This window comes from Xenopus laevis, chromosome 9_10L (assembly GCF_017654675.1).
Source record: "Xenopus laevis strain J_2021 chromosome 9_10L, Xenopus_laevis_v10.1, whole genome shotgun sequence".
NCBI classification, from domain to species: domain Eukaryota; kingdom Metazoa; phylum Chordata; class Amphibia; order Anura; family Pipidae; genus Xenopus; species Xenopus laevis.
In genome coordinates, this window is record NC_054387.1 from 8,676,769 (window position 1) to 8,690,250 (window position 13,482).

The following is a 13,482-nucleotide window of genomic DNA, read 5'->3' on the forward strand; positions in this document are numbered from 1 at the left end:
AATTGTGCTTAGTACAGGGGAATACCTATGCTGCCATAGTTTTATGGGATCTCTCTGTACAGACTATGAGCAAACTTAGGGGCTGTTCCTGCTGAATTGTGCTTAGTACAGGGGAATACTTATGCTGCCATGGTTTTATGGGATCTCTCTGTACAGACTATGAGCAAACTTCGGGACTGTTCCTGCTGAATTGTGCTTAGTACAGGGGATTACCTATGCTGCCATAGTTTTATGGGATCTCTCTGTACAGACTATGAGCAAACTTAGGGGACTGTTCCTGCTGAATTGTGCTTAGTACAGGGGAATACCTATGCTGCCATAGTTTTATGGGATCTCTCTGTACAGACTATGAGCAAACTTAGGGGACTGTTCCTGCTGAATTGTGCTTAGTACAGGGGAATACCTGCACTGTTTTATCATTACAGAGAAAAAGGAAATCAGTTTTAAAAATTTTATTAAGATAAAATGTGGTCAATGGGAGACGGCCTTTCCATAATTCTGACCTTTCTGAATAACGGATTTTCCGGATAACGGATCCCATACCTGTACTGAATTTGTGAAAGCAATAATTCATGTGGACGGCAATATGTTATTACATTTTTAAAGAGATTATTCTGAATCATTAGAATGTCAGCTTTGCTAGCTGAGTACAGGTATGGGATCTGTTATTTGGAAACCCGCTATCCAGAAAGCTCTGAATTATAGGAAGCTGCCACCCATAGACTCTTTTATCCATATTCTTAAAAATGATGTGTAACAATAAAACAGTCTCTTGCTGAGTTTATTTTGCAGAAGTGCAACGTTTCGGGGTGAACCCCTTTACCAAGCATGCTTGATAAAGGGGTTCACCCCAAAACGTTGCACTTCTGCAAAATAAACTCAGCAAGGGCTTGTACCTGCTTGAAAGAACCTTTGTGTGCCAGTGAAATCTTTCTTCGTTAGTACTATTGAGGTTGCCGAGGCCTCCTTCACAGTGCACCGGGTCATCTTATCGTGGAGAGCCAGGGTGTGCAAGCGTGGTAATCCTGTACTGATAACAATAAAACAGTCCCTTGTACTGATCCCAACTAAAATATACTGTACTTACAGGTAATCCCCATTGGAAGCAAAACCAGCTTATTGGGTTTATTTAAAATCGAAAAGTATAAAGATCCAAATTACAGAATGATCTGTTATCCTGAAAACCCCAGGTCAGGAGCATTCTGGATAATAGTTCTCAGACCTCTATTATCAGGAATTCTACTGCAGGTCTATTCGGAACGATGAGATATGTGATATTGGGTTTAGTGCCATAAAAGGATCTATAGTGTATTATTTCTACAGTCAGCGGAACAACTGTTATATAACTGATCTCATTTCATGTTAGTCACCGCCATAAGTGGAATTCAGCCTAAAGGGGAAATATGCTCTAATTAGAAGCAGGATTGTGTGCAGATTATTTCCCTTGAATGGAGCAGAGCAGGGAGAGATGGCTCTATGATGCTGATGTATAGCCGAGTAATAATGCACATATATCACATTACAACAGATGTATCCGGCACGGCAGAATGAAGCAAGTAGGGGGGCAGCCCTGTGTGTTTTTGGGCTCGCTTGAGGAAGTGGTGTAGTGTGATATTACTGGGCCGCAGGGTCTGCTTCCTCAGTAGCTACGCCCAGGCCTGGACTGGCAATCTATGGGTTCTGGCAAATGCCAGAGGGGCTGCTGTATGGTTCCATAGAAAGTCAGTATTTAGTGGGCTGTTGGGGCTGTTTGGGCCTCTGTGAGGGCTGATTGAGCCTCTGTGTACTGAAGTGGCAGGGCCTATTTTAATTCTCAGTCCGGACCTGGTTACGCCCTTGGGTGTGCGCCTGGGGATTTCCTTAAAAGGTTGTTTGAGCTGTAATGTTGTGTTATGACTCAGTATATGCACAGGTGGGATCCCCTGCTTGTCGGCTACTTCTTTCTTAAACGAGTTGTTCACCTTTGAATTAACTTCTAGCATCATGTAGAGAGGGATATTCCGAGACAATTTCAAATTGGCTCTCATTTTTTTTATCATTTGTGGTTTTTGAGTTATTTCGCTTTTTATTCAGCAGCTCTCCCGTTTGCAATTTCAGCAGTTTGGTCGCTGGGGTCCAAATGACCCTAGCAACCATGCCTTAATTCAAATACAAGACTGGAAGATAATCAGGAGAAAGCTAGAATAGAAAGATGAGTAGCAATAATAACACGTTTGCAGCCTTACAGAGGATTTTGTATATAGAAGGGGTCAGTGACCCCTGTTTGAAAGCTGGAAAGAGTATAAAGAACTATAAAGAATAAATAAGGAAGACCAATTGAAATTTTATATAGAATTACCCATTCTATAACCTACTAAAAGTGAACTGAAAGGGGAACCACCCCTTTATGAAAGAAGTAACCAGCAAGCAGGGGATCACACCGGTGCATATACGGAGTTATAACACAACATTACAGCGCAAGTCTATTTTGGAATTCCTACCTAACCTATCCCTTCCAGACCAAGCACCCATATAGTTCTGGTAAGGCCAGGTTGGGCCAGTGTATTACATAGAGGCTACAAAACATGCTACTGGCCACGTGTTTTATGTATTCATAGGGTTGCCACCTGTCTGGATTTCACCTGGACAGCCCGGTTTTTGAAAAGTTCCTGTCTGGATTTCCAAATTCGGAAATCCGGACAGGGCATTGAAGTGAATGGCGTGGCGATTTTAATGTCACCGGCCTGTCCCCGACGTCACCCGCCCCCAGGTGCACCGGCCCACCCACCTACATCACCAGCCAGCCCCCTGCCCGTTTTTCTAAAAAAAAACCAAAAAAACAAGGTGGCAAAACTTATTACTCCCTTTACAGACCAGGGTCACCTTTCCAGTACTGGGTTGCTCCCCTTTTCTGCAGAGCTGGAGTGAAAGTAAGCGGAACCCCTGGCAATGAAGGGCCCTCCCCAAAATCGACGTTAATCAGAGATCTTGTTCTTTAACTGCAGCTCCCAGCATCCCCTGGAAGCCTTCGCTTATCCAACTTACCATTAGGCTTATGGATAATCAGAAATCTTGTTCTTTAGTTGCAACTCCCATGATCCCCTGGAAGCCTTTGCTTACCCAACATATCATTAGGCTTATGGATAATCAAAGATATTGTTCTTTAATTGCAACTCCCATCATCCCCTGGAAGCCTTCGCTTACCCAACTAATCATTAGGCTTATGGATAATAAGAAATCTTATTCTTTAACTGCAACTCCCATCATCCCCTGGAAGCCTTCACTTACCCAACTTATCATTAGGCTTATGGATAACTTTATTTTATTTGCAATTTTCCATTTCATCCAAAAATCCTAACCATTCTTTATGTAGCCGCAGAATAAGAGAACAATGAACCAACTTGGGCCCGGCCTGGTTACTAAACCTTGCAAGAGAGACCGGCCCATTGTGATACATTGCTCTGTATGTTTCCAGGATTCACCTATAAATATTCCATGCAGCAGATATTGGCCTTTGCTGGATGTGGGTGTCCCCTGTATAGAAATAGTATAAATCTTGGGCATTGCACACTCGGGGGTACTGACACCAGATATAAATAACCCCGGGGTCTGGAGGAACTGAACTGCAGTCTTGGAAAGTAAAGGAGAGAATATTCAATTGAAGAAGGAAAAAAAACAAAAACCCTCAAGCTTTTCCCTTTGCCTAGTGACACATCGGAATGTTAATTCTGTTGTATTGATTCCTCTCCAGAGCCGGTTCCTGCTGAATCTGGGGGTTCTGAAGCGTTCAGCTGTGCAAACAGATGCTGAAAAAAATGAATAGCCTGTTTGTGGCAGAGACATAGAGATCCTGTAAAGTGACTGTGTTGCAAATAAACCTTATCGTCCATGCATGTCCCATGAAAAATATGAACCTTCAGCGTCGGTGGCCTCCATGTTTAGATTTCTCTTAACCCTTTTAAGAACCGCTCCTCCTTCTCTTCTCCATATTGGCTGCCTTGTCAATACAAATAACATTCTGAATTGTGCTTAGTACAGGGAATACCTATGCTGCCATAGTTTTATGGGATCTCTCTGTACAGACTATGAGCAAACTTAGAGGACTGTTCCTGCTGAATTGTGCTTAGTACAGGGGAATACCTATGCTGCCATAGTTTTATGGGATCTCTCTGTACAGACTATGAGCAAACTTAGGGGACTGTTCCTGCTGAATTGTGCTTAGTACAGAGGAATACCTATGCTGCCATAGTTTTATGGGATCTCTCTGTACAGACTATGAGCAAACTTAGGGGGCTGTTCCTGCTGAATTGTGCTTAGTACAGGGGAATACCTATGCTGCCATAGTTTTATGGGATCTCTCTGTACAGACTATGAGCAAATTTAGGGGACTGTTCCTGCTGAATTGTGCTTAGTACAGGGGAATACCTATACTGCCATAGTTTTATGGGATCTCTCTGTACAGACTATGAGCAAATTAGGGGACTGTTCCTGCTGAATTGTGCTTAGAACAGGGGAATACCTATGCTGCCATAGTTTTATAGTGTTTATCCCCTCTACATGGCAAACTACCAGCCACCTAGGAGATGACATTGGAATCCAGCGCTGGTATTATTTATTAGTGTGTGTTTGTGTTCCTGACTCTCTGGAAAAACACACAATGTAAATTGCTCTTATATAACATACTAGCAGAACGTGCTTGGGTATCAGCCAATGAGAAAAAGTATTTGATCTTGGATTTATAGTGCTGAAATGTTCAAATGTTACTGGATAAAAGTTGCATTTGTTTCTCGCTTGCAGCCCACAGCGACTTACCAAAAGGCAGACTTTCTTCCTTACAGTTGAGTACATTAAAGGGGCAGACAAACACTGCTTTCAATTATATTTTCAAACATCTTAAAAACCACAGTTTCTCATAACAAAAGTCTAGTAACCCATAGCAACCAGTCAGCAGCCTATGTATTGCTTACATAAAAGCAGACGTCTGTGAGTGGGAAAGCAATGGTGTCAGCTAAAAATACACCTGCCAAGTCTAAGTAACTTTTCAGTTGGTCCTCATTATTTATTTTTTATAGTTTAAGTATTTGCCTTTTTTTTCTTCTGACTCTTTTCAGCTTTCAAACAGGGGGTCACTGACCCCATCTAAAAACAAAAGCTCTGTAAGGCTACACATGTATTGTTATTGTTACTTTTTATTACTCATCTTTTTAATATATATATATATATATATATATATATATATATATATATATATATATATATATATATATATATATATATATATATATATATATATATTAGAAGTGGTAGAGATTGCACTCACAGGTCTTAATATAGAAAAAGAAAATTTATTGTGGACAAGTTTATTGTCCACAATAAATTTTCTTTTTCTATATTTAGACCTGTGAGTGCGATCTCTACCACTTCTAATTGATGTTACCGACCTTGGACTGCACCCAGGCACGCTTGACCTCCATTTCGTGAGTGTCGGTTTTTTGCTTTACATATTAAATATTAAATATTTCGAAAACCACAGATAATGAAAAATGAAAACCAACCTGCCCGATTGCGATGATTTCGATCGGGGAAGCCTGTCCAATGGCCCCACCCACGGGCCAATAAGCTGTCGATTCGGTCTGTCGGCCACTTTTAACAGCATGTGTATGGGGACCTTAAGTTAGAGTCCATTTTTGGAACCCGTACCCGACCCATACCTGCAATCCGCATTCTTACCCGATTGGACCCACTACCCGACCCGCAAGTACCTTATCCGCAACCCGGACCCGCGACTCGCTGACCATCAGGAAGGGACATCATCGGAAGTAGGTGTGATCAGAAAAAATGAGTAAAAACCGATATTGAGAAGGCCCGACCCGTAAACCCGCAGAACCGCCGACCCGCGTCTATACCTGCAGGTGGTACCCGACCCGCTGCAGGACTCCACCTTCTGTACAGAGAGATACCATAAAACTATGAGCCCTATAGCAAGTCATTAAGGTTCCCTAGGAGGTTGGATTTGAGCTGTGCTTACTCTCTTAGCTTCTGGGAAACCGATACATTTAATGATCTTGTCATTAAGACGAACTTCTCTACAGCAAAACCTCGAACTACCGAGGATCCGGTTTCACTGTAAGTCAATGTTTTATAGACAGTATTAAATGCTGGGGGATCATCATTTGCTGCACTATACAGAGCTTGTGTATTAGGCTGGGATGGGTCAGGTATCAGTAGAGTTGCCACCTTTTCTGGATAAAAATACCGGCCTTCCTATAAATTTATTTTTTCCCTATTAATAACATCGGGATCAACCATCATTTTTACCGGCCAGGCCAGTAAAATACCGGCCAGGTGGCAACCCTAGGTATCAGCCATTATGTGACTTTGTCCATTTGGATTATGAAACCTATTTTACAATTGAACTGGAACATTTTGAGCCCACGGGGGCTGCAACACGAAGGGCCCTCTTGGCACCCCTCCTGCTGGAGCGGGTGTGGGCCGATAAGGTGTGGGGGGTTAAGCAGGTGTGGGCCAATTGGGGAAGGGGCTTCCGTGGGCCAATAGGGAGAGAGGATGTGAGCCGATCGGCGAGCAGGTATGAGCTCAGTCCAACCCTAGACCCAACTTTCAAACTTTCATAATAGGGGGCAACAAGGAGGCGTAACCAGAAGTCATATCACATGGCTTCTCTTTGAACATACAGTTGAGCTATGTCCCCAAGTTTTAGTCTGTATGGTAGGTCCAAGCCATACGTATATAGGGTTGCCACCTTTTCAAGAAAGTTTTACCGACCAGTGATAGAGGGGGGAACTAAGGGGGTGGGCCATGATGCAAAAAGGGGTGAACCGTGATGTAAAAAGGGGCTGGGCCATGGTGGGTCGTGCCGCAAAAGATTAACTTTTAGTATGAAGTAGAGAGTGATATTCTGAGACAACTTGCAATTGGTTTTAATTTTTATTATTTGTGGTTTTTGAGTTATTTAGCTTTTTATTCAAAAATCTGGTTGCTGAGGTCCAAATTCCCCTAGCAACCATGCATTAATTTGATTAAGAGACAGGAATGTGAATAGGAGAGGCCTGAATAGAAAGATGAGGAATAAAAAGTAGCAATAACAATAAATGTGTAGCCTTACAGTGCCTTCGGTTTAAGATGAGGTCATTGACCCCCATTTGAAAACATGGAAAGAAGAAGGCAAATCATTAAAAAAAATATATAAAAAATTGAAAATTTGCTTAGAATTAGTCATGTTAAATTAAAAGTGAACCAACCCTATAATACTGTTACTTCTAAAGGAAATACTGTCAGCTAAGGGAAAATCAGTGATACAGATTTACAAACCCACAGTAAAATAAATACCCAACCTTCTTGCCTTTCATGCTATCTCCCACTAAAGCTGAATGGCTAGTAAGGGCCTGAATGGCTAGTAGCATGTTGCCTGGGATGGGGTTTGTTTGTAGCACGGAGCAGCTGCCCAGTCTTGATACTTGCTGTGTCCATAACACAAACAGTTGGTGGCAGCTCCTGTTTCTAAATACCAGGCATGTCAGAGTGAAAGTGATGTCTAAAGCTCACTGGACCCTCGGGGTGTTGGTATTTCCAAACACTGCACCACAAAGAAACCTGTATCTAGATGTAAAGAAGGGGGGGGGGGGATTGGGAAAGATTTTTTTGTACTAAACGGCAAATGTTTTCCTATATCTGTAACCTTGCTATGAGTTAAGGGGGGCCATCACCAAAGTTTCAACCTTTTAAGGGGGGGGTCTGACCCTATAAATATTTGGCAACTACCTGTATTCATTTACTTGCTCTGATTTAGGATAATGAACATCCATTTAGAGTTCTGGGGTTCTCATAGGACACAAAGTATTTGGCCTAGTGGGTTGGCAGAGGATTTTTTTACTTTTTTTAAAAAGACATATGCGGCGGTGGCCTGTAGCCATTTAGATTATTAGGAGATTCTTAAATCCCAACCTGTAGCCAATCGGAGCATTAGAATATTCTGAGGGTTAAAACAAACCTGCAGCCAATCAAATGATAAGAATATTCTCATGGCTAGAACCCAGTAGAACATTTAATATTTTAGAGGTTAATGACATACTGTACCCAATCAGCACTTTAGAACAGTCTCAGGAAATGGAAATGGACCAATCAGAGCAGAGTCATCTGTTAAATGAATAGCAACATTGTGTGGGCCCTACAAATAAACCAAAAGTTTCCAAACTAAGCACTAATTACTATTGTCCTTCATCCTTGATAAAGGTCCCAAAGTGGACCGAAACGTTGGAGTGGCTATATGTGTGTGTGTGTATATAAATAAAAACACTGAAAGGAAGGAATTGTTTTTTCCAGATTTGAATATATATATAGATATAGATATATAGATATAGATATATATAGAGATATAGATAGATAGATATAGATAGATATAGATAGATATAGATAGATATAGATATGTTTTCACTGTTTGAATCCTGATGAAGGTCCAAACGAAACTTTCTATTGCATTGCTAATATATAAAATATATATATATATATCTCAATATGGAGACTACTGGCACTCACGAAAAAGATGCATAAACTACTGCCTGGGTGCAATCCTTACGTGTTAAGTCGTAATACAGTCCATAAAAGGAGCAGGTCTTACGACTAAAATCCAAAAGTGTTTATTGTGGGCACAAAAACTGACGATTCGGCTGTGGCACCAGCCTAAAGGTGGTAAAAGTATAGGTTCATTTGAACCCTAGCACCCCGGTTGCTAAAATTACAAACTGGAGAGCTGCTGAATAAAAAGCTAAATAAAAAATGAAAACCAATTGCAAATTGCCTCAGAATATCCCTCTCTACTATGTGTATTTAACGGTGAACATCCCCTTTAAGCTCTGACCCAGCTGAACTCGGTGGGTCACACCAACACTGATTTACCACGGGGGGGTTGATATGGAATAATATTCGTTCCCTATTGTGTTGCTGGGTACGACCAGCTTCATCGCCCCATCACGCTCTCATTTACAGATGTACAACCTTGTAATTCTTCCCTCCTCCCCAGGAACCAATGCGAGAGCCCCACAATGAAATAAGCTCAATAGGATTTCCCTTTTGAAACCTCAGAGGAAGCCAAAAGAGCAAGGACACTGGTAATTGCAGTCTATTGTGTTTCCCTGCTGGTTCTGCAAGTACTGGCAACTTGCTTTTATCTGTCCCTCTGAATCTCCACAACAAGCCGCCCAGGACTAATAATGGCCTTTATCTGATTATCAACCGTGTTTTCTCTTCCTCTAATGTAGTGTCTCTCTTGTTATTCCTTAAATTGTACCAGCAAATCATTTTTATTTTCATGATCTGTATTAAATTCACTGCTTCCCGTAACAGACAACAGAGCCCCTTTAACCCATCCAGTGCTGTCAGAACTTTGTACAAGGATTAATCTACATCGCCTCGATCAGCGTTCAAAGGGTTACGTTCGAATAAAAAGGGAGTTAGGTGCCCGGCGGAGATGAGCGGTTCCCTGCGAGTCGTTAACCGCAGTTTTATCGTATTTCCAATATGGAGCGTCTCCCGAAACGTTACAGCTTTTGTTTTCCAAAAGGAGAGCGGGAATCTGTGATAAATTCAAGGCCACGAAGGCCTTTTGCGTGACCATTAATAGGTTGGAAAAGTGCAGCACTCGCCTTCCGGATGACTGAACTCCGCTTGCCCTCTCATTGATTTGGTTCAGATCAATGGGAGCTTAATCACTGTCAGTTCCTTATGGCAATTCTCTCATTAGCTACAAAGTCATTTCACTGCAGGGTTCTGGTAACTGAATTATGCTATATATATATATATATATATATAGCGCACAAGGCTTCAGGCTGAGTTATACAGGGAACGCTGAGTATCACTCATGTGTTATAAGGGATAATGTACCCCCTACTGTAAATGATAAGGATATTAGAAGTCACTGAGGGGTTGTTCTGTGACCATATAAAGGCACAAGGCTACAGGCTGAGTTATACAGGGAACTCTGAGTATCACTCGTGTATTATAAGGGATAATGTACCCCCTACTGTAAATGATAAGGATATTAGAAGTCACTGAGGGGTTGTTCTGTGACCATATAAAGACACAAGGCTGCAGGCTGAGTTATACAGGGAACTCTGAGTATCACTCATGTATTATAAGGGATAATGTACCCCCTACTGTAAATGATAAGGATATTAGAAGTCACTGAGGGGTTGTTCTGTGACCATATAAAGGCACAAGGCTGCAGGCTGAGTTATACAGGGAACTCTGAGTATCACTCATGTATTATAAGGGATAATGTACCCCCTACTGTAAATGATAAGGATATTAGAAGTCACTGAGGGGCTGTTCTGTGACCATATAAAGGCACAAGGCTGCAGGCTGAGTTATACAGGGAACTCTGAGTATCACTTGTGTATTATAAGGGATAATGTACCCCCTACTGTAAATGATAAGGATATTAGAAGTCACTGAGGGGCTGTTCTGTGACCATATAAGGGGCAAGGCTGCAGGCCAAGTGCTTTTCTACACATTGTGTAACTCTTGAGGTGACTTCTAATATCTTTACACATTTTAGTATAATCATTATAATCTAAGACCCAATGTATTTTGCTTTATTCTACAAAGCCCTCCCTCCATGTAATGGTGTAACTGCATGAAGATGTATAACGGTAGATGCATTTTGCAATTCCTCGAAAATCGTTCCGATATTGATCAGTTTAGCCTCGGGCCTCTTGACATTTAACCCTGACGTAGCGTTTTCTATATTACAGTAAGATGATGGGAGCTACATTTTGCCGAACAGAGCAACATCCCTGACATTTACAGAGTCTTAATATAGTGCGTTGGGAATGTCCCTTCACCTTTGTGTCTGAGCTCATTAGGGTCTGATATGGGAATTGAACTGGGGTTTCCCTGCTTCCTAGCAACCAGAATTAGCCTACGTCATTGTACCCATCCATCCTTCTCAAGATCCTGCCCTGGGCTTAAGCTGAGCTATTTCCCAGTCATCTAAGTACACACTCTCCTTTTGATAGGACATCCTGGTGTTACAATGGTAAGGTATGATGTCTTACAGCCCTAGTGCTCTAGGTTCAATTCCAGCCAGGACATGACTTGCAGGTATATTCATCCCATATTGGTGTGGATTATAATACAGAGGCTACATTGATGGCTGTTCCTGTTGGATCTGATATCCTAAATGGCTAATGTTAATATTTTGACCAAGTTGCCTTCCTCTCGATCATTTCTCTTATGTATCTACTGCCCTCTGCTGGTGCATAAAGTAAATCTGGAGACATAATTGGCTTCAGGGAAGAAAAAAAACATGTACAGTATGTCATGTATGTTCCTGTAATTGAACAACAGAAGGTTAGTTATACATAACATTCTGCTTGTGTTATTATAAAGTTAGTGATTTATTGGTGCTTTCAACTTATTACTGCTCTTTCTGCAAACCAGGCAGTTGGCTCAGCAATCCATAATGGGGTGTAAAGGCTCATGTATACCCCTACTAGTTTGTTTGAAGCATATGGGGAATAGCTCATCCAAAGCATAGAAATATCCGCATTCTAACTCTGCTTTTATTCACCTTTTTCTCCTGTTGCTTTTTCTCCTTTCAGACCCAATTGATTTGATATGAAATTGGTGATGATGGATGTCGAGTCTGCATACTCTGAATTCATATCCTGCGACCGAACCGGCAGAAGGAACGCCGTCCCCGACCTCAAAGAGGAAGATGGCGCAAGCCAAGTAGGGGAGTTGTCGGAGAACATGGGGGAGCTGGCCATTCAGGGGTCAGGTATGTCGCCCAGCTGAAAGTCAGGCAAAGGTTTGGAACAAGGTTTGCTTGTGACTAGTACGAGTCCAGGATAGGTTGTCCTCATTGGTGTAACTAAAGAGGAAGCAGACCCTGTGGCTGCAGGGGGACCCAGAAGGTATAGGGGTCCCACCTAATTCATGTACAATTTCAATAAAAATTGTTAAAACAGGTCAAACTCCAGACATTGCTGTGGGGCCGCCCAGTAATAATTAATTTTCCCTATTGGCTTCTCTCTCCCTTGTAAAGCTCCTATGACATCACAGGAGGAAATAGGGGATCAGGCATCCAGTTATTCTTTGTGTTTTTTTTACATCACTATGATGGCAGCTGCAAACAGGAGAATTATATTTGTTTATTTTTTTATATATAGGCAACTAAGTCCCCCCCCCAAAGCTGCCTCCCAAGGCATGAGCCCTTGACCACATAAAGTTCCATGACCACATAAAAGCACAAGGTCGAAGGCCGAGTGCTTTTATACAGGTCATGGAAGGCCGAGTGCTTTTATACAGGTCATGGAACTCCGAGGTTACTTATAATATCCTCATATTTTCCAAAAAGGGGTACTTTATTTATTATAATACACAAGTTTTAGGAGTCGTGTGACAAAAATAACATCACTGGTCACCGTTTATAACTGATGACATCACTAGTCACCGTTTATAAGGATATAATTTACAGGATATTCATGGCTTTTGTGTATTATATATAAATACAGTTTTACTCACGGAGCGTCAATGGCGGAGCTCACCCGGACCAACATGCCTTCCTGCTTGATCGCAGCTCTCGCGATAAGCCAGTCACTCCTCACCGGCTATTACATCCGAACCAAAAACCACAGATCGCTGTCAGGCGCTGACCAAGAACATCAGGAATCCGGCACAATTATCATCAAAATTCGGCTTTTATTCGCACATAAAAAGGGTTACAGTGGAGGGTGTACAATTCTAATTCTGTGGTTTTTGGTTTGGATATATATAAATACAGGCCTGTAAATACCCCCAGAACTTAATAGGTTAAATACACCTAGTTATATGTATGATACCCCTGAACACGTGTCCGGATAACACATATTCAATGTTATGTATAATAACCTACAAACACGTGGCAGTAACACAGGTACAATGCCAACTCCATGAACTCATACCTCCAAGAAGATGGATAAAGTGCCAGTTCTATGTATAACAGCTCCGTCCTGTGTTTTTTTTTGGTTTTTTTTAGCAAATTCAATCGGTTTTGGTTTGGGGGGAGACATACTAAACTTTGCACAATGGACGCAAGCATAATTGCACATTTTTGTTTGCGGTCCGATTAAATAGTGCATAATTGTAAATTACGAAAACGTACGCACACACTCTGCGTTCCAGTTATGCCACAAATTTGGTGGTGGATAACTAATCGAACACCTATCTCATTTGCAAATATTTGTGTGCAATGAGACTTTGGCTGCAATTCACAAATAAAGGAAAGACTCGTACAGCAGTGCAAAATTTAGGCTTTTAGGGAAAACCACATGCAAAACAACTATATGTAAATAAATGTGAGCTGCGCAAACTGTATTAAATTATTAAAATTGTCTATGGGCAGAGCATACAAATCCCTTGCATATGGTGCCCTGGCTGGTATTGAACCCAGAATTGTGGTTGCATGGAGTGTACACAGACTAGTCAGCTTTCCTATTGGATGAT

General features: G+C 41.6%; 1 protein-coding gene across 2 annotated transcripts in view; it reads left to right on the forward strand.

Annotated features, from left to right (window-relative positions):
• The window catches only part of pkig.L (protein kinase (cAMP-dependent, catalytic) inhibitor gamma L homeolog), a 53,448-nt gene that overhangs the window by 38,636 nt on the left and 1,330 nt on the right, over window positions 1-13,482 (forward strand). For both annotated transcript variants that reach the window (XM_018234910.2, XM_018234909.2), the window contains exon 2: window positions 11,598-11,776. In XM_018234910.2, the coding sequence (XP_018090399.1) occupies window positions 11,614-11,776 (163 nt within the window). In that variant the 5' untranslated portion in view covers window positions 11,598-11,613. The remainder of the gene's footprint in view (window positions 1-11,597; window positions 11,777-13,482) is intronic.